Source organism: Vidua macroura, chromosome 1, assembly GCF_024509145.1.
Source record: "Vidua macroura isolate BioBank_ID:100142 chromosome 1, ASM2450914v1, whole genome shotgun sequence".
NCBI classification, from domain to species: domain Eukaryota; kingdom Metazoa; phylum Chordata; class Aves; order Passeriformes; family Viduidae; genus Vidua; species Vidua macroura.
Genome location: NC_071571.1, coordinates 7,763,949 through 7,784,170, shown reverse-complemented (window position 1 = coordinate 7,784,170; position 20,222 = coordinate 7,763,949). Strand labels below are relative to the sequence as shown.

General features: G+C 42.6%; 1 protein-coding gene across 2 annotated transcripts in view; it reads right to left on the bottom strand.

The window, feature by feature from the left end:
- Nucleotides 1-6,086: 6,086 nt before the first annotated feature.
- The window catches only part of DPP6 (dipeptidyl peptidase like 6), a 394,434-nt gene continuing 380,298 nt past the window's right edge, over nt 6,087-20,222 (bottom strand). For both annotated transcript variants that reach the window (XM_053979702.1, XM_053979712.1), the window contains exons 18-26: nt 18,416-18,514; nt 16,060-16,129; nt 14,136-14,330; nt 13,129-13,183; nt 11,743-11,848; nt 10,807-10,865; nt 9,532-9,604; nt 9,358-9,431; nt 6,087-8,388 (exon numbers count right to left, since the gene is read on the bottom strand). In XM_053979702.1, the coding sequence (XP_053835677.1) occupies nt 8,242-8,388; nt 9,358-9,431; nt 9,532-9,604; nt 10,807-10,865; nt 11,743-11,848; nt 13,129-13,183; nt 14,136-14,330; nt 16,060-16,129; nt 18,416-18,514 (878 nt within the window). In that variant the 3' untranslated portion in view covers nt 6,087-8,241. The remainder of the gene's footprint in view (nt 8,389-9,357; nt 9,432-9,531; nt 9,605-10,806; nt 10,866-11,742; nt 11,849-13,128; nt 13,184-14,135; nt 14,331-16,059; nt 16,130-18,415; nt 18,515-20,222) is intronic.

Sequence of the window (20,222 nt, the reverse complement as noted above, 5' to 3'; positions counted from 1 at the left end):
TGTCCTGCATGAAGGGTAAATTTGGGAGTGCAAGCTTTGGGACTGTTGATTTAATGACCATTTGGGCAGTCCCTCAGAGGGAGATGCTGAAGCAGAAATGTCTCTGAAGGCTCTCAGGGACCACACACAACCCCTCTGAGTGCTGCCACCAAGTGCCTGCCTCCCTTCCTGTGTGGGGCTCAAGGCTTTAGGCTATTTTTGAGGGAAAGGCAATTTTGTCCTCTTATTGTTGGTGCTCCCAGCACTCCCTGTACCAGCTGCCTCAGGGGCCTGGGTGGCAACTGCTCTGCTGAAGCTCCCAAGCAATAGATACCTTCTGTAATTGCACCTTCGGAGCAGTCGACTGGCTCCTGCGATGAGCTCTTAAATAATTGAAGCAATATTTGCAGGGTTTGCACTGAAGTACTAACAGCTGTGGTATGTTTTGATATTTATGAAGCCAAATAAATTATGGATTAGTCAGTGCAGTGAGCCCAGCATGATGCTTATTACTTCTGGAGTGCCGGAGCTGATGGAGTGCAATTCATCCCCTTTTACTTCCATTGTGTGGCTGAGTATGACTGGTGTCTATTACTGGACTTAATAGAGCTTGCTTGCAGGTTTAAGTTCCAGTCTCTGAGAGCTGATGGGGTGTTTTAATTTGTTCTTCACTCTGCAGGCTTTGGAAAGACGTGCTGGGGCCATATCTCAGGGTCACAGGCCATCACGTCGGCTCACAGGTGTGGAGGTGATTGTTTCTGTGGTAATTGGGATGGGTGCTGGCAGAATTAGCAGCAATTCTTGGCACTAAACTGGAAATTATACAAAATCCTATCTTCCTGGCAAGCTGGTCCGTGGGTAAATATTATGTGTCTTCTCTAGAATGCCTTGTTTGCTGCACAAACTTTTCTTCATAACTGAGCCAGTGCTTGTGAGATTAAACTCCTCATTCAATTTTCTATTATCTGAGAATGTGTTTTTTTTAATGGGTGAAAAAATTTCCACTTCACAAATGTTCCGAATATATTTCTAATTTCTCCCCATTAGTGGGAGCTGCCCGCTGGGAAGGGATAGGAGGGAGCAAGTAACCCTTTGGAGCAGCAGATGGCATCCTACCCCTCGAAAGCTTCCCGGCACTGGAAAGTGTAATAAATACATAATAGCAAGTGCCTGTGCTCTGCTCATGGCTGCACTCAGCAACTTGGTAGAAAACAGAGGGGTTAGGAATCATTCCTTTACAAATCAAATACTTTCTCTGTTTGTTGTCCCTGTTTTCTGGGATGAAAAGAGAGATCTGCAACTGGTCTGCTCACCCAGATCTGCCTGGTCCATGCAGCCCACAGAGTGTGCCCTCAGGAAGTGGGCACAGGGAGCTGGCTGGATAAATTTGGGTTGGAATGGGTTGGAACCAGGTGATCTTTAAGGTCCCTTACAACCTGTCCTGGTTTAGGGCAAATTTGGGAGGAAACTTCCAAAGAGGTCCCACTAGAAAGCAGATTCAGTGGCCCCTCCCTCAGCTGGTTCAGGAAAAGTTTTCCTTGGAGAAAAGTGGAAAAAAAACACGTTTATTTAACAACAAAGTTTTCACAAGTATAAAAAATGAATAATATTTAACAATAAAACCTCTTGCTGTTCTGAAGAGATGGCAAATGAGAAAGTCCTTGTCGTGGGGGGTAGCTCTGCTCACTCAGTCCCTTATCAGTCCCTCCTGCACTGGAAATGCCACGTCCTGGGCCCTGGTGGGCCACAGGTGAGAGGTCCCGCTGTTCTTCTGGGTTTTCAGTCAGAGCAGAGCTGAACAGCTCCAAGAAAAAGAAAAGCCACAGTCTGGGGAACTTCTCTGCCTCAGCTAGCTAAAAATAAACTAACTAAAATGCAAAGGAGAGCTCTCCCCTGCTGTCCATGCTGCAGACAACACAGTCCAGGAGAAGGATGTGGGGGAGCAAGTACAGCTTCTGAAAATAAACTGCACTCTTCTTCTGCCCCTTCGCTCTTGGAACCAGTCTTAAGGGAGCAGAACTTAATATCCAGCATAAACAGGACAGATGACTGGGGCTACAAGCATCATAAAGTTACCCTAGGACACAATCCAAACCATGATTCTATGAAATTGTGCCATAAAGTGCCCACTAGTCTGAATAAAAAGTTATAAACTCTAAACTGGCTGTCTCAGCTGATGCCTTGTGAAGGCTGACGAGGCTAGACAGAGTTAAAGAATAAAATAGGGATTTATTAAAAGGCCTCAATGGATCCACCTTGGGCAGCACAAGAGCCCAGCCAGGGCGACAACCAAGAAGAACCCAAAATGGTCACAAAATGGATGGGTCATGGGGTCTCTCACTTTTATAAGTTCTGGTCCATTTGTGTATTGGGGTCCAATTATAGCTTTAGGTTATGAAGTCCCTTCTTGTTTTTCTCTCTTCATTTCACCATTGTTTGTGCTCTTGGGCCTGAGATTTGGATCATTTGTCCTTGGTCCCCAACTAGAGAAGGAATTGTTTTGTCTCCCTACTCCGTGCAGAGAGCTCACCATCCCCTAATATGAAGCTCAGAACTACACACACTAAAGCAGCACAGAATCTGAAAAATACAAAAGCTAAAACCTGAGGCATCAAGCTGCAGAGATGTTCCCTGTAGACATCTGCATTTTACTACACCCCTCCACGAGACTGGCTGACATCTGTCCTGGAAAAACTGTGCCACTGTAACTTTTCCCTAAAAACATCTTTCTACAGGAGTTCCCAGGAGAGGTAACCCAGGGCTACTGCAGATAGGGGAAGTCTTTGCATACAATGAAGTGGGGATTAATTCCTCTTTACTTTCTTTCCTGATGATGCTGAGTGAGGGGATGAAGGATATTTTCTCTTTAAAATCCTGATGTAGGTAAAGACTGTAGTTTTCCAACTGTTATTGGTTGAGGCAGAGTTGCAGATATTTTAAAGGAATTTTGGGTTGAGTTTGTGTCTCCTGTTGCTGTGTTGCAGATAAATTGTTTACAGCCTGTCTCTAGAGACAAGTGAAAAAAGTTTCTCTCATCCCAATTTCCCTGTAAATGATATAATTATCAGAATCATCACAGCAAAAACAAAAGTCTACTGGATCACAGAGACATGAGGTTTGAATTTAATGTTTCTGGGGCTTTTACTTTCAAAAAATGCCTCTTCAAGAAGAACTGCAGCCCAGTGTGCAGAGATGATAAGGATTAAAAATGCTTCAATAGCTCCAGCTTTTGTTTCCATTCAGAGCTGGGACATTGTTTGCTCCAGTCCCTTACAACACCTTCGTCATCATCATCTGACAAAAACCTTATCACCAGCTCTGGTACTGATAGTCCTGCAGCAGTGATTTCTGCTCCTGTCAGTACCAGCCCCTATGTGTCTTTCAGCACACCTGCTGACGTGTGCTTACTGCTCACATTCCAGTGCTAATTTCCTCAGTGACTATTAACTTCCATGAGCACAAGATACAGGATAAAATTGCAGGCATGGCTGGTGGCTTTTGGGTGAGAATGTGCCCATATCTCTTCCCTTCCCAAGGTGCTTCTTGCTCCTGGCAGCTCCAAGGGTGCTGGCTGTGACGAGCAGCTCCAAGGAAGAGCTGGGAGCCAGATCTCAGCTGTCTTCAGCTCACATTGATTTCTAGACTCCTACAGATTTCCCACAGAGGCTTGATAGCTAGGAAATTTATGTTTAATGTGTTAGTCTTTTCTCATCTGCCTTTTGGCACCTGCCTTAGTGCACACACTGAAAATGTCTGGAAGATCTCTCTGTTTCTCATGGGCCTGGCCCTAAACTTGTCAGAGGAGGAATGGGTTATCCCACCTCTGGGCTTATTTCCCCTCATTTCCCCTTTGCTCTGCAACACTTTTTAATAGATGACAAACTTTTGGCATCGTGTGCCAGACTCCTGTGATGGCCACATTTCCCCATTTGTGTGCCACGGCTCCCGTGATGGCAGCATTGCTCTGATGACCAAGGAGCTGAGTACAGGCCAAACAACCTCCTCAATTCCCTGCTTTCTGCACATTCAAGGGGGAATTTACAGGGAACAAAAGTCAACCAGGAGCTGGCACAGCCAGAATCTGGGCTCCTGACTCTCTGCACTCTTTTCCTGTGGCGTTTCAGAGCAGAACGTGGAGCAGACGATTTGCCTTGTTCATGCTTTGCTCTGGGTTTGGTTTTTTGGGTAAAGGACTAACCTCAATTTGAGTGCTCCCAAACAAGGTGGTGGGGAGCAGGTGCTCAGGATCTTCTGCAGGCAGGTTCCAAATACTCACTGGAAATTACATGTCAGTTCGAGTTACTGGAACTGCTCAGCGCAAACTGCAGTTCAGGACATTGACAGCAGCTGTTACCACTGTAAGGATTCCTTTCCCAGCAAGGATGAGAGCATTCACATCAGCTCAGGGAGTTGTTTCTTGCTTTAAAATTACCCAAAAGATAGATTTAAAGTGAAGGAAGGAAGGAAAAAAATCCAAAACAACCTGGAGGGAACCTTGCTATTCCACAGGAATATTGGAGCATGGTTTACTTTTGTGCTTTCCTGGGGCCTTGTTCCATCTGTGTTTGCTTTTTACTCTTCTTTGCTCAGTCATGGAAACGGACATCTTGATTAAAGCTGTTCTTCCAGTGAGGAGGCAGAATGTAGCATCATTTCATCTGAGACTTTTCATGAATGTCTCAAAGCAAAAAGAAAAAAAAAATCATCATGCATTAGCTATTAGAATAAAGAATTTATTTTGGTTATGGCTTATTGAGGGGGCTCACCATGCTGGTTTTATATTTGTCTCTTCCTAGTTTCCAAAGGGGTGCTGGGTTTGCTTTCAGACTGTAACCATGCTGAATGGGGAGAAGATGGAAAGATGAAGTGGGAAGAGGAGGCAGATCTTAGCAAGTGCCCTAAGCTCCACTCTGAGCCTCCTGCTGGGAGCTTTACTTTGGAGAACAGAATAAAAACAAGCAAACATTGGGCTCAGTAAGACAATATAATGAAGGAATTGGCAACTGAGATCTTGAGCTTTTTCTGTTATCTTTTCCATTTCTGCCATTTACTCTTCATTTGCCAGTGGAAAGCAGGTAAGAAGTCCAGAGAGGAATGAGCACCACAGGGAGCCAGCATTTACTCAGGTCAAGGAAGAAAGTTGTCCTCAGCCCAGCCTCAGCCAGGCAGGTCTGGCAGCTCTGTGCCAGCTCCAGCAAGGGCTGCAGGGCAGATGTGCCCTGAGACCCAGCAAGTAAAGTTAAAACATCCAGAGCCTGGTCACTGCCAACCTGAGTGAGGTTTGGGACAACATGAGCATGAGAGCAATTGCAGGAGCATGTCCCAGGTACCAGCACTGGCCTTGTACTTTGGTTTCCCCCACTAAATGTCATTTCTCCCCATTGCAAACAGCAGACCCCACTGCTCTTCCCATGGGAACATCCCACATACCCTTTCTCGTTCACTCAATTTTTTTCCTTCCCACCCTTCCAAGCAGCAGTGTTTATTTGGCTTGAGCTTGTAAGCAGAGCTTGGATGGGTTTATGAGCTCTATGCCTGAACCCACAGACAATTGCAAACATGGCTGGCTGCCTGGCTTTGTTAATTAGCTACCAGCAATGCTTCATTTTTCCCTCTGTGGTTTCCTTCTGAATTAGTAAGGCACTGCTCATTAGCTCTCTTCCTCTTTGGGATGCCACAGTTGAACATTATGGCATCCAGATATGCCAGTGAGCTGAGAGTAGAAGCTTGGCTTGTTTGGACAATAAAGAAATAATAGTTGCATTTAGATAATTAAACAAAATAACAGCAAAGCTATTTTGTACTGTTGCAATCTGTCCTTCCCTGTTCCAGTGCTCCATTTTCTTGTTTCCTGATCTGCTGGAAACAAAGACTGGAGTAAGTGTCGTCAATCACTTCTTGGTTTTGCTTTGAAATATTAAATTTCTCTTCTTCTAAATCTGGTTTGGTCTAGTGGGTGCCAGCTGATGGGACAACACCCTGGCACTGATGATGTACAGCAAGTCAGCATGTGCCAGTCTGGGCTCTATTCAACCAGAAATTGCACTTCCAGAAACTTGATTCTCATTTAGTCACTTAACACAAAATAACAGCAGTAGCAACCAGGGTGGTAAAATAATGTTTTATTCCATGAATGAACAAACACTACCATGCCACATCCTAAAGTTCTTTCTACAAAAGATTGTGGACAGAGCAGATTTTTAAGTTTCTCAGTTCAAGTTCATTTCAGGCTCTCGAGCCTGTTCAGCGTAGCAAAATCTGGACACGCAGCATTCTCATGGTCTATTTGGCATTTTGCCAGATAAAGCAGATTTACACTGTAGTTCTTGTTCACACAATGTCGATGCACTGTAAATTAAAGGAGATAATCCCAACCAAACTAGGTAATTCCTGTGGTTTATCAATATACTTTTTTCATGATGGTCAAAGTACAACCAACATTCAAAGCTTAAAATAAAGGTAAGAAAAAAGACACACTAAAGAACACAATGGAAACATCATCATTGCTGTCAGGATGTGAGTTTACCCACAGTACTATGTAAAAAGTAGGAACCGGCATTGACATTCAAGCTGTTAAAACAAGAAAAGAAATTACATTAATTGTTATATTTCCAAGCTAGTGCTTCTAAGGAGTCCTGATCAGCAAAGAAGTGTTGCCGCATGCATGTCAAACACAAGACTAATATTGGATTGGGGATCTGACGAAGAGCTGACTTACATTCCTTTATATACAACAAAATGAAATATACAGTATTAATACTGGCTGTACATTTGGTCAGAATATTTTACAAGGAGCGACACTGTCAAAATTCTTATGACGCAGCACGTGGAAGTGGATGGAGGTTGGATTCCTTTCTGAAAGCTGAATGTTTTCACAAGAAGTTTTAAAAGTTGCTTTCCACTGCTCAAATGAACAGTTAGACCTTTTAAAACAAAAAATCCTCCTTTTTTTTTGTTTTTTTTTTTTTTCCTTTTACAGTTGTCAAAACGAGTGTGAACAGAAGAGATAATTAAATGTGTTTGGAATATGCTAATAATTGACCTGGAATAAAAGTAAGCCACAGACAGCATGTGCAATAAATCTCTGCACATTGTCTCTGTTTAAATGGCTTTATAAGATCATGTGTGAGGTCTCTGGTACAAATTCCTGTACCACAGCCTCACCTAGCTGTTCCCTAGCAGGTTACCAACCATTTGTTGCAACTTTAGAGAAAGAGAAAGAATAATCATGACTGTCGCATATTTTTCTACATCGCAACAAAAAATATCTCAAGGTAAGCTGATTTAGCTTATTTATGTGCATATTTTTCAAGGCTGCCAAAGAAAATACTCAATCTTGTTGGCAAGAGCTATTTTGGGAACTCAAGAGTGAGTTTTTCTTTGCTTTATTCCAATAGATTTTTTAATATCTGGGTAGCTCAAGTCCCATTGCCTCATTAGACCCCTGAGGTCTAGAGTGAGTTGGTTAATTTGTTTTATGTTTTTTCCCCATCCAGAACAAGCTGAGAAGCTAATAAGGTAAACATGAGACCCAATGAACAACAGAAGTAAAAGCCATACAGAATTAACAGAATAATTACAGGATGGTAAAGGTTGGTGTAACTATAGTGATATTTTGCACAATTGGGTTTGTGTATCCTGTAGCAATGACAAACCTCCTGAAGATGGAGGAGAGCAGGCAAGTGTATGAATCGGTATCCTTTAAAATAATTGTGCTATAATCTTCTCCATTTATTAGATTAGATTTTTTTTGTTCTGACACAGTGTGATGCTAACTATAGTAACCTTAATGTGGATGATGGATTTCACTGCTACTGCTTGACTGCTTGACTGCAAAGAGACATCAGATCTTCCAGTCCTCAAAGTGGTTTCTTGGGGTGTTCCTTCAAGTCCAACATCTTACCATTTTCACTCTAGAAGTAATTTTGTGATTTTGTGGCAAAAAAAAAAAAAAAAAAAAAAAAAAGAGACAGAAAAGAAAAAAAACAACCAAAGAAAAAGAAGATGTTGGTTGTGATGGATTTATTTCAGACAGCAGTTTCTGCTGAGTTCACCATGCTTAATGTTCTTCCATTTAGGAAGGAGTTGCTGTCAAGTAAAGCAGAGGAGCTGCTTTCAGTTTGGTTTTTTTTTTTTTTTTTGTTGGTTTTTTTGTTTTTTTTTTTTTTTAATACATGCTAACAACATATTTTTCTTCAGGAAAATGATCCAGTTGCATATTGTCAGAGAGATCTGCCTTGTGCTTAGCACGGACAAGTAGGGTTAATCATCCTCCTCCTCCTCTTTCAGTGGGGCTAGTGGGAGTTTGTCTGGAACCTGGAAACACTCCACAAAGAAGTTGACAATGGACTGGTACAAGTGCTGCTCAAATGCTGCATTGCTGAAGTAATGGCTTTGATCAGGGTAAATCTGCAAAAAAACAGGTAAATGCACACTTCTTAGAGCTGAAAGTCTCAGGAGTGACCACCCACACCTGCAGCTTGAGCTGCAAACCCACTGCATCTCCTCAGCATCGTAGGGCTTCCCATGGATGCTCGTGAGCCCAGGGTAATTTGGGCACCACAGTGCTCTGAGTGCAGACTGGCATCTTCCTTCACAAGGAAGCTTTTTGGGGTAGAGGATTTTCCATTTAATTCTGTTCTCAACAGGTTCAGTCTAAGAAGAACCAGCCCACACTTTCCTTGTGAAAACCAAAAAATGTGCAGTTTTGGAGACAAATGGCATTAGGTTATACTGACTAAAATGAGGTCTTTAAAGCAAAAATGTCATTAAGTAAAAAAATTAATAAATATTGCTGGAGAAGTAATTAAATTGAAAAAAAAATAGTGAAGCCAGAAATTAAATAGTTTAAAATCAACTTTTCAATAAAATGGAGCAGGCAACTTGAAGAGGATCATAATGGGTTGTCTAGGCAGGGATGGGTTCATTTTGAAAGATTTAATGGCTTAGACATGGCCCATTCAGCAAACAGAGATATAATTTGGTGGAAAGTGGGGCTGTGCCATTCACAGTGGGATGTCAGATTTAGGTGACATATATATTTGTAACTTTTCTGGCTGATTTAATTTAAAATCGTTTCTCCAAAATTCATCCGGAATTTGTTCTGTTCCCAAAAAAAGTCAACATGCATAAATTCCTTAGGGATATGTCTCTCACAACCTAATTCACTGTAATTCAATAATTGTTCTACAACTGTCCAGATCAAAATGCTGATGTCACATAAGCATGGGACTAATAGAAACCTGTTATATGCTGGTGCTGCTTCTACTGCCAGGCTGAGTTTGCAAGTAGTTTTTCAAACCTAGCTTCATAACAGCAGCTTGAGTTCAAATAGGGAAATAACTGTTCAAATAGAAAAAAAAGAAACATATACTGTACCTGCAAGCTGTAATTAGCCTTTGCCCTAATTAGGTGTGTGATAAGGTCTGTAGTATGCTGAAAATGGATTTTTTCTGTAAAAACAGATTGCAATCATTAAAGAGACAAATTTAATTAAAAAAAAATCAAAGCTATCACAAACATATAATGAGCTCAAATGATGGGCTAACTTACCATCAGCAGTAGCATGAATGATCAAAAATGTCTGGTCCTTTAGTAATGAGACTCTGTGTGATAATTTGCTGATCTGTGAAGGTAAAGGTTGCAATAAGATTAAAAAACTTGCTAGAAATTAGCAATTTATATAGAGGCAATAGAAGTGCTTATTTCCATTTAATACTTTATCATTAGGATAACAAGCAGACACCAGCACAGCATATTCTCCTGGCTACTTATATAAATCCAGAGGTAAAATAGGTCCCTACCCTGTGCTGGCAGGGCAGTGTCAGCAGCAGGAACATGTCAGAGACCCTCCTCTGTTCTGATAATGTTCAATAAAAGCCTGAACTGTAGAATACGTGGAAAATATCAAAGTGAATAAAAAACACTGATGAAAAGTGTGCCCAGGTGCCTATGCCTAATAACAGTTCATGCATCTGGAGGGACTTTGGTGTGTTTTGAAAGTCAGCTTCAATGACTTTTGACAGCTTGGGGGATGATCTGATATGAAATTCAGGCGTCCACTGTTGAGAACACCTTTGCCCTCAGCTGTCTTTCAGATGCACAAGGGAATATAAATACAAACAATTTCTAAAAGAACAAAAAGCGTTTGCGCTAATGTAGAGATTATGAGTGCAAAATTTGAGAGACAATGAACTGAGAGTTTGGGTAGCCAGGATAAATCTTTGGTATCTGCTTCCTCTGTGAGAACAGTGCCAGACCTTTGCTACCTTCATGTCTTCTGCCTGGAGACAAGGCTTAGAAGCTGAACTAGATTTTCTGTATAACAAATTTTGTTTGTGTGACTATTCTTTATCTGGTTTTGCTTCCAAAAACCACTGGTGCTGTGTTTCCTTTTCCATGTCCTGCTCAGTTTTGGCACAGAGTTCTGCCTCTCTGAAATACCACAAAGTTTGAGAAAGTCAAGCTGAGTTTCACTTGAATTTGTTTGTCTCAGAGAGAATCAAAGTGGCAAGACCATTGGCAAGAACTTTCAAGGAGGTTGTGACACTGTGTCCTCTTGGGCACATTTGAGTCACTCAGCTCCTTCAATCTCTAAAACTGTATTTACTCAATTTAGAGAGGCAGACACAAGGGCTAATCAATAAAAACTTTATCCATGATTACTATTAAGACAAGAAAAGCAGTAAGCAGGCTGAAGGACACCTTCAGAGCTTCACAAATGAGTCCCTCTTGCATAACCTTGCTTCCTCTCCAAAGGAGAACACATGGAGGGAGAGTTAAGACAGTTCACATTTTATCAGGGCAATGCAGTGTCCATGCAGTTACCTCGTATGCTCTGTTATCAACCCCGTGCAAGCCCAAGTATCTTTCAGAAAAGGCTGAAGCTTGAAGAGAAAAAAAATGAAAATATCACTTTCAGTCATGAATACATTGGTGCTTCTGAGTCAAATATGGCAAATGCTAAAAAACACCTTATTTTCTAGCATGGCCTTAATTATAGAGGATGCATTTCTAAAAGTTTTTGAAAATGCATTAAGGATATGTGTGGTACCACAATCTGTCATTGTCACCATGTCATGTACTTCTGGTCTCTAAATAAGTCACAGAAAAGTTAGTTTGTTTTTTTTTTTTGTTTTTTTTTTTTGTTTTTTTTTTTTTTGTTAATGCACCTGAGATAGAAGAGCTCTATCATGTTGTGTTCCTTCTTTCTCCTTTCACATGGAGCCTTCTCCATCAGCAGCAAGTTCCCTTTGGTCTCAGGGGTAACTGTACAGCTCCTGAAGTCTGGCTGAACACCACTGACTTCCCTGGCAGCCCCCTGATTTTCACTGGCACTAAGTGCAAAGGGAACTGCTACCCCTGAGACAAAGGACCACCATGTGCAGGGTAGTGCTGTGGTCAGAGGCAGGATGGGCCAGGCAGACTGGACCTCAGCTTGCATGGATGGGTGCCTCAGGCAGCAAGGAAACATGTCCAAGGCAGTGGGAGTGGTTGGTGGCAAAGGCTGGAGGGGTTTAAAGACAATTCTCATTTATTTAAAAGGAGTAATAATGTGATTTGATTACTCTGATTACCATGGCTGGTCCCATTGGTGCCAGCTAAACTGCTTTAGTGGGGAAAAAGGGTTTATGGCTACTCCTAAAAAGACACAGAATATAAAATAAACAGGATCTTGGGAAAGAAAGATGGCAAGTGGGAAAGGATAAGGAAGAAATATTTGTGGTCAGCAGGATGGTCTGTGGGCTGAGGAATGGGATTTACCATATAGTCTGAAGTCTGTCACTGGGGAAAGAGCAGCTCCACAAGCGAACACCTGGTTGTCTTCACCAGCTGGAAGCATGTAAGTGCTCAGGTAACCACCATAATCCTGGAACAGAAACGGGACAGGGACATCACTGTTCCTGCTGGGAGGCACTGCTGCTTTTGGGTACAGAAACAGGGCAGCTGAGACCTTATGGCAAATGCTTGGCCATTACAGAGGCTCTAACACCTTGCCCTGGGAAAACACAAACCAAGGGACATCTCCCTGGTTGTGACATTCTCTGGACAGAGAGACATAATTCTGTCTCTCAGAAGAAGCACAGAGAGAAGAAGAGAAAACAATCTTTATCTCTGCTCCTTTGTTTTCCCCATGTGGAATGTGGTATGGAGATTGTTTACCTGCAGTGATTGCTGGGTTGGATGCTGGTGAAGGTTGTTTGGGTTCAGTGACCAATGGGATCCAGCTGTGGCTCGGACGCTCAGCAGAGAGTCACAAGTTTGTTTGTTAGTTGATAGGTAAGTAAGAAGTAAGTATGTAGAATAGTATAGTCTCTCTTTAAATAGTATGTTAATGTAATATAGTATAGTTTTAATAAAGCTGTCCTTCAGCCTTCTGATCTGGAGCCAGACATAATTGTTTTTTCCCTGAGTCAGGGTCTGCTGCATGTTTTACTATACCTGGTGACATGGCTGGCACCCTCCTGAGGGCAGGAGGGTTGTGTGCCCAAGAGCTGGCCTTTTCCATCTCACTTTATGGCTGTAGCTCTAACCAGATACGTTACCTCTCCAAAATGTTTACCTCAGACTTTCTCTACTTAAAATGAGCATCACAGTTTCAGTGTCTGCTGCCAGCCTGTTAACAATTCCCTGCAGAGATGCTGCTCTACGTGCAGCTCTCCTCGCCCACTCCAAGCACTTGTCTCCCATGTAAACAATTTCTACTCGCAGTCCCGTCTCATCTCAGACTGTGTGTACTTTACAGTGGCTGTTTCCCAGCCAGGCACACTTGGCAAATCAGCCTCAGAAATCCACAGGGTTGTTGTACACATGAGTTAGATGTACCCATGTTCCCACAGGCTTAAGGAGACAAGGTGAAAATTAAATGAAAGTTCACAATGGGAAAAAATAATGAACTATCTGATGATGTTTTCTGAGCAACAGTCACTTTTTGCACTTGGAAGTTAATTTAAAATAAGTAATTGAGGAATACATTGCTGAAGTGAAAGCCTCCATCTTTAACATCACTGAGCAAGGTGCAGTCTATCCCAAAAAGAAATAATAATAAAAAAGTCACCACTGACATATTCAATAAGTCGGGGTTCAACTCAGCTGTTTAGCCATATCTGCCAGCTGGGAGAGCACAGAGGAGCAATGTCAGAACATTACCTTCCCAAACACACCAACTCTCGTTTTATCAATGAAATGCTCCTGCAGCATTGTCCTAGAACATGAGAGAGGAAAAGCAATGGGTTAAAAATATTTTTCCCTTTGAGAGTAAAAACAGTGTGATTTTAATCAGCTTTAAATTAAACTGGTCCCAGAAAAAAATCATAGAATGGTTTGAGTTGAAAGGGACCTTAAAGCTCATCCAGTTTTCTGCCATGGGCAAGGACACCTTCCACTATCCCAGGTCACTCCAAGCCCCATCCAGCCTGGCCTTGGACACTTCCAGGGATGGGGCATCCACAGCTTCTCTGGGCAGCCTGTGCCAGTTCTCACACCCTCTCAGTTAAGAATTTCTTCCCAATATCTAATCTAAACCTGCCCCTTTTCAGTTTAAAGCCCTTCCCGATGCAGACAATCTAAATCATGCCAAGCTGCTTTCACATGGATCTCTCTGATTTAATCTTGCAACCTCATGTGTTGGATTTGACCAAGCAATGGCAACAAATAACCTGCACTACTTCTGGAAGCTATAATAAGCTATTGCACAGCTATTGCAATACTCTGATAGTGGTTTTAACGTGATTATGTGCAGAATGAATCTAACAATATGACAGGACTTGACATTTAGGGTTTTGCCCTGGTTATTCTGTTTAAAAAGTTTAAGGATTTAAAGACAGATTTTTTTCCAACTACCAGGCAAGCAAAAGATTAATGTAGGCACAGATATTCAAGCTTACTTGTTTGTAGCTGTATGACTGTACAGAGCTAAAAATAAATAGGCTTTGAACATGTGATACAGATAAGTGTGCTCTAATTTAGCTCTGTTTAAGGCTTGTTTTTCTCCCTCTTCTCTGGTTGACATGAGCTCCCTCTCACATGTACAACATCATCCCTCCCTCCCATCTCCCTGCTCTACCCTACACACCATTAAAGCAACCAGGACTAATGAGTCTTGGGTTAATTATCGTAATGAATTAATTTCTTCAATAAGAAGAAGTGCCATTCACCGGACAGCTTCCAGCTGATCCTTCTCTTCCAGAAGGCCCAGCCTCCTCTTGACCTCGTGCAGTAATTTGGCACCCTGGAAGCCGCTGCCACGGCCGTCGAACTTGAGCACGATGGCGTTGTGGGAGCTGACCATGACGCTCTCCCACGTCACCTCAAACCTCTCCGTGACGCTCTGGCTGCCGGGTGTCCCATCTCTGGAACAGAAATGGGCATCAAGGAAAGGCAACGGCACCAAACACCCTGCCCAGGGCTGTGGGATTGCTGTGGGATGGGCACCCACAGCCCCACCGGGCAGGGTAAAGAAAGACAGGTTTTTGCAAGGATGCCGTGCAGGAGGATGATTGTGTGGGATGGGTTTTGAGGCTGGGTGGAAGCTGCAGGTTGGTTTCTGCCTCCCTCTGTGCACAGCAGCCTCTAAGCTGAGGTTTGAACCACACCAGCAAGCACATCTCTAACGGGTCAGGATTCCTCCCGTGAGTAACCTGGTGTCAGTTGAGTTTTCCCCTTTTTATGCCTGCTCTAATGTATATCTATTTCCTACACTCCCCAAATCTCTTTTAAATTTCTGCTGAAGTGGTTCTGTCATCACTGCTGTGAGGAAAAGTTCTCTTCAGAAGTTATAAAAAACAGGTTAATATTGCCCAGTTTGGCCCAAAATTGATGAGAAGGGAAAAGGAGTGGGCAAAACCTCCTCTTCATCCTTCTGCTTAGGGTCTGATCCTGTACAGGGGAACTGTCTTGAGAAATACAGACCCTACTTCATCCAGGCAGCTCAGAAAAAACAAGGGATGATGATGATGATGATGACTTTAAGCAATATCTTTAGGCTGGGATTACTGCAGAGCCACTGGCATTTTTATCCACTTTTTTGACCTTTTTGGGGTTCTCAGAGACATCAGGCCCTTCACTGCAGGACTTTAATGCACATGTGACTCCAGCCATTTGCATTTACCCAAGCAAGACCCCAGCCCACCCAGCTCCAGGGGCAGCCTAATCAAGTGCTTGGTGCTTGATGAGAGCCAATCTTCCTTGAGCACTTTGGTAATGAAGCATGCTTTCTCCACAGTAATTAATTCCATGATGAAACCACACTTTCCCTGCAGTGGCTTTGTCCTTCATGGAGAGTTGTGCAGGGTGGCACAGGCATTCACCAGGCATTCATCCCTCCTGCATGAGGCTTTTCTCTCATGGGCTGTTCCCTGGCAGGCAGCAAGTGATGCACTGGGATGCAGCCAGGGCCAAACACATTCTTCCAAGGTCAGTGAATTCTCTCCCGCAGTTTCTTTCCAAATTGCCAAAAAAACCCCACTCAGTAATGTGTATTATTATTACTAAATGTTGCATAAAGAAATACCCATCTGCTCTGCCTGCCAGGAGGAAAACCTACCTATTTAATATAAATGCAAGCTTTGTGGAGATATTCAAAGCTTTCCAGCTCTCTCTTTACTGTAACTTTAGTGAACACCAGCACTTAAAAGGGAATGATTTCTGCATGAGGGCACCTAAAATTTGAGCTCTAGTAAGCCCTAGACTGAATTCCACTCTAAAATTACCTGTTAATCACAGGGTGGGTGCCCTAAGCACTGGGACAGGAAGCCAAAATACATCTTGTGTTCCTCCTCCTCCCATTTCTGCCCCACAAGTGATTGAAGTGTGCATGAAATGCCTTCACAAAATCCCAAATTTACTCTGCAGGATTTCAACAGGGTGCCCTCCTGAGAGCTGAAAACCTTGGCTCAAAGATGGGAAAGAAGGGATGCACATCTGGCCTCTCTCAGCTGTGAAGTGAGATGGGGTAGGAACCAATGTGCTGGACTCTGGCATTCCTTGTACAAAACATATCTTAATAGACTCTGATCATGGCTAAGGTTTCTAAGCTGCCCTGATAATGTGAACAGAAAGAAAGGACAAGAGAGAACTTACACAACCAAAAGCAAGGGGTAGTGAGCGGTGTCTGCAAAGGTTGCTGGCTTTAAGATCTGCATTGGCAATCCTAAGCAAAAAAAGAACAAATAACAACATGTCTTTGATGTAGGAATGCTGACATGACCCCAATAGATTTTTCTGGTGTTCTGGCCACAGATAAGTAGGAGCAAATCACATTTCTTCAAAGGCTGTGGCAAATATCACCTTAGAAACACAGATGTTGCCAAAGAAAAAACCCATATTGTGATAGCTGAGGTGACAAGAAATGTAAATGGGGAGTACAGTGTGAGCTGCTCAGTCATGCATCACTTTTACAGCGTTCAATTAACATCTGTCAATAGCTACAATTTTCCTTTTTTGGCAGCTGGATGAGTGACGCAGACAGAAATCAATATTTCAGGGCAGCAGAGAAGGAGGAAAATGGGCAATGAAAATGGTAATTTAAAACCCAATTAAGTATGGGGGCTGGGGGAGAGAAATTGAATTATTTTGCTATAATGGTGTGAAGACAGAGGGAGAAACAAGTAGGAGAAACAATCCTAACTTCCCAAGTGTTAAATTTTGTTGTAAAGAGGAGGCAAAGGTGCTGAAGCCCAAGTTACACTGGTACAGAACCAATGTAAAGGAGGGGTGTGATCACTAAAGCTTCTTTTAACTGAATGTCATTCCTGTGGCTTTGCATCAGTAGCCAAAACTGTGTCCATAAAAACATTCTCTGCATCAACGACAGCACATTTATTTTTGAAATGTTAACTATAATCTAGATTAGCAAAGGCTCAGCAATTAAATCAGTATTAGGAGCATTTTCAGTAGATTAATACACAGATTAGCAGCGCAGCTTAAGTGGTTTGCTTTGCAAGCTTGCCTGACACTCTTCCTAATTAGTTATTCCATCTGAATGCTAATAGCTGCAAATTGGATCAATGGCCCAGGGACAGCCAAAAAGGCCATCACTTGACTTTAAATATTACAAAGTGCTACGTGCAGTGTTCCCAAGGCTGCTTAACCCAAAGCTTTGGAAACACAGGGATGGCCAGTTTGTATTTATTGCACACAAGTATATTTTTGGTTAAATGAGAAGAATTGCAATGAGGCCTGCATTTAAAAAATTTAGTGTCAAGCTGAGTTATCCCTAATAAACTGCCAGTCTCACATGAGCTGGCTCATGGGGGGAAATATGGGTTCTTTATCCATCCTTTCCTGTCCATAAAACTTGGAAGTGCATGTCTGTTCCTGTTATTTTATGCACTGGTTTATGTTCCTTATGCCCATGTGGCAAACAGAACATTTTAGGGCCATTGTTATCCTTTTCAAATGGCAACCATCTCTCAGCCTTTGCTTCACATTTTATAACATCTGGAAATGGCTGCAATCAGTAACCTGCTCCCAGCACAGCTTGCTGCTTTCACTTCACTGCCTGTGGCCTGAGAAATGCACTCCTTCCTGGCATGGGAAACATTATGGGCCACACTTTGAACCCAGAGTCCTTGGGGTTTTGTTCTAGAGTTGCCACCATACATGCAGGCTGGGATTTTGGAGAGCCTTTGTGCATTTCTGAGTACGTGGATTTTCCCCATATGGGGAAGGTATCTGCTTACAGCCAGAGGAGGTGTTTTTTTAGATTGTTTCAGGTACAACTATAGAGACAGGATTACACTTTGGCTGTTTGCCACTAGGCTTTTCTCTCCCTCTTTGGGATACACAAATATATATATATATTTATATGTGGGGAATGATTATACAAGTGGTAGAAATAACACACCAGCTGCAGGTGCAAACTGCTCTAAGTGTCTGCTTTCTTTACTCCAGGTGAAATCTCCTTTGTCTTTCCTCATAAAGCTTTTTTTTTTTTTTTAACCCTCTAAAATCATGGCTTTTTCAAAGAATCCTGAGTGACTCCAAAGGGCAGTCATGTAAGAGTCATCTTCATTCACTGCAGCTCAGATTGTGCACTGAGAGGCAGCCACAGCTGTAGCCAGCAAGCACACACATTATCCCACTCCAAACCCATTTCAAATGACACACACACACCCCGAGCAAATGCTTCCAACAATGGGGCACCCCACTGTGTCATTTCCTGGAGTGGCTCTTTCTTCACAGAGAAAGTTTTAAGAGGAAAAAAAAAAAAACCCAACCCTATAATTTTGCCTTTCTTCAGCTCAATTCTCATCAAATTCTGCCTCTCTAATAACCTCCTTATGTAGCACATTCCAGGAGAGTGCTTTGCAAGCTGTGTGAGTTTATTGAGAGTCAAAGTCATTTTTCCTCCTGCCAGTCTAGCCAGGATGGCTGTATCATTTCACAGCTCTAGCAGTGAAAGAGAAAAATAAGTGAGAAGAAAGGTGCTACTTACTGTAATCATCTATCTTGATTTCCATGTATTCTACCTTAGGCATTTGCCTGTCATTTACAGCCAGCTGCACATTTTCATTTACCTCCAGCTCAAAAATTTCTGAAAGAAGGAGGACAAGATCACAAAAACTTTTAGCACAGTTTGTGAAAATGCATTTTAACATTTTATAGTCACATTGATATATATAAAACAAGTTTCTTTACACACAGATTTCCTTCTAGACCTCACAGATGTCTCATTCAGTTAAATCTTTGAAACCCCTTCCAAATTCTGCATTGGCAAAAAGCTATAGTCCTGAAATCAGTGACATTCAGCTGAGTTGCAGGAGGTGGGAAGGTGACCTGCTCTGTTGGGACACTACCATGGGTCCCAGTCAGACATCCACTCACCATGCAAAGATAGATATCAAATGAAGAGGTCCTCAAGGCTGTGTCCAAATTATACATAATAAATAGGAAGGGGAGGAGACTATGGAGGGCTTCAGCCAAAGTTGGACCGCTGTGCAAGATAAAATCCATGGGAAGGACAGCCATGGGGACAGGAGAGTGGATAAAGCCCATACAAACCTGCAACATCAGGTTTTGCAGCAGTCTTGACTTTTGGAGGGTTTAAAAAATTTTTCATTTTGCTTGCATGTCTGACCCAAGGACTTCCGGGTCTGAAATAGAAGATTCCTTCCTCCTTCCTGGGATTTAACCTTTATCCCCTTATCCTGGCCATGTGCTCTACCTGCTGAGCCTCTTCTAGAAAAAGCAGCCACCTCCAGCACCAGAAAGAATAAGTCCTTCCCAGCTGGCAGGGAAAGGGCCCCTCTTTAGGGGACACTTCAGGTTGTGTGTCCAACATGGTGGGAAATGTCTCCATGTGTAGGCAAAGATCCTGAGCCCCAGGGAGGGGGTATTCAAGGGCTGGGGTGAGGGAATCCTGGTCTAGGGAGTGCTCATTCCCTTGGCATCAGTCTGGGTGTGAACCAGGGGGATCCAGGGCATTATCTCTGCCACACGAACCCAAGGAGGGAGTGAGATTTCACATCACATTTTGTGTGTGTCACTGACTGTAACTTCCCTTTTGAGACACACTGATAAATAGATATGTAACCCCAGCTCCTCAAATAACCCTTCTGGTACCTGATTATCCTGCTCTCACTGCCCATCTCTGCTGGGCAGGCAGACAAAACCTTGCCCTTCCCAGTTAATATATTTCAGAGGTCTTTCAGCAGTAGTATATTGCTTCAGTGACTATTCACCCCGCTTCTGCAAAGCCTGGCTCTTTGTCAAAGCCACAACCCCCACAAAAGTGGCAAAGCAACAGCCTATTACGTTTAGTTAAATATTAAGATTCTCATTTAATTATGGCACACACAAGTAGCTTTATCAGCAGAAAGGGGCTTGCCACGTAGGGGAATTTAGTCAAGCCCTTTTATTTGTTCATATAATTGCATTCACAGAAAACCAGGAAGACTGTGGAGGAAATAAAAAGATTGGCATATCTCCTAAAGGACTTCCCTTTTTGCTTTAGGACCACAGGGAGCTTGAGTCTGTGGAGTACAAATGGTCATTGCTTAATTAAATGTAAGCATTCTCTAATATTCAGTGCAACTCACTATTATCAGATTATTGCAGAACACAGAGGCAGACTCCCTTTTATAGAGTAATGGGCTCATATTAAATAATGAAATTCAGTAACATGCAACTGTCAGTTGCCCTTTATTCAAAAGCAAAAGAATGAGGGGGTAAAATAGAAAAGAACCAAGGGGAATGGTAATTGTATGCAGAAGATCATGAATTTCAGTAGAGGATGTGTTCTG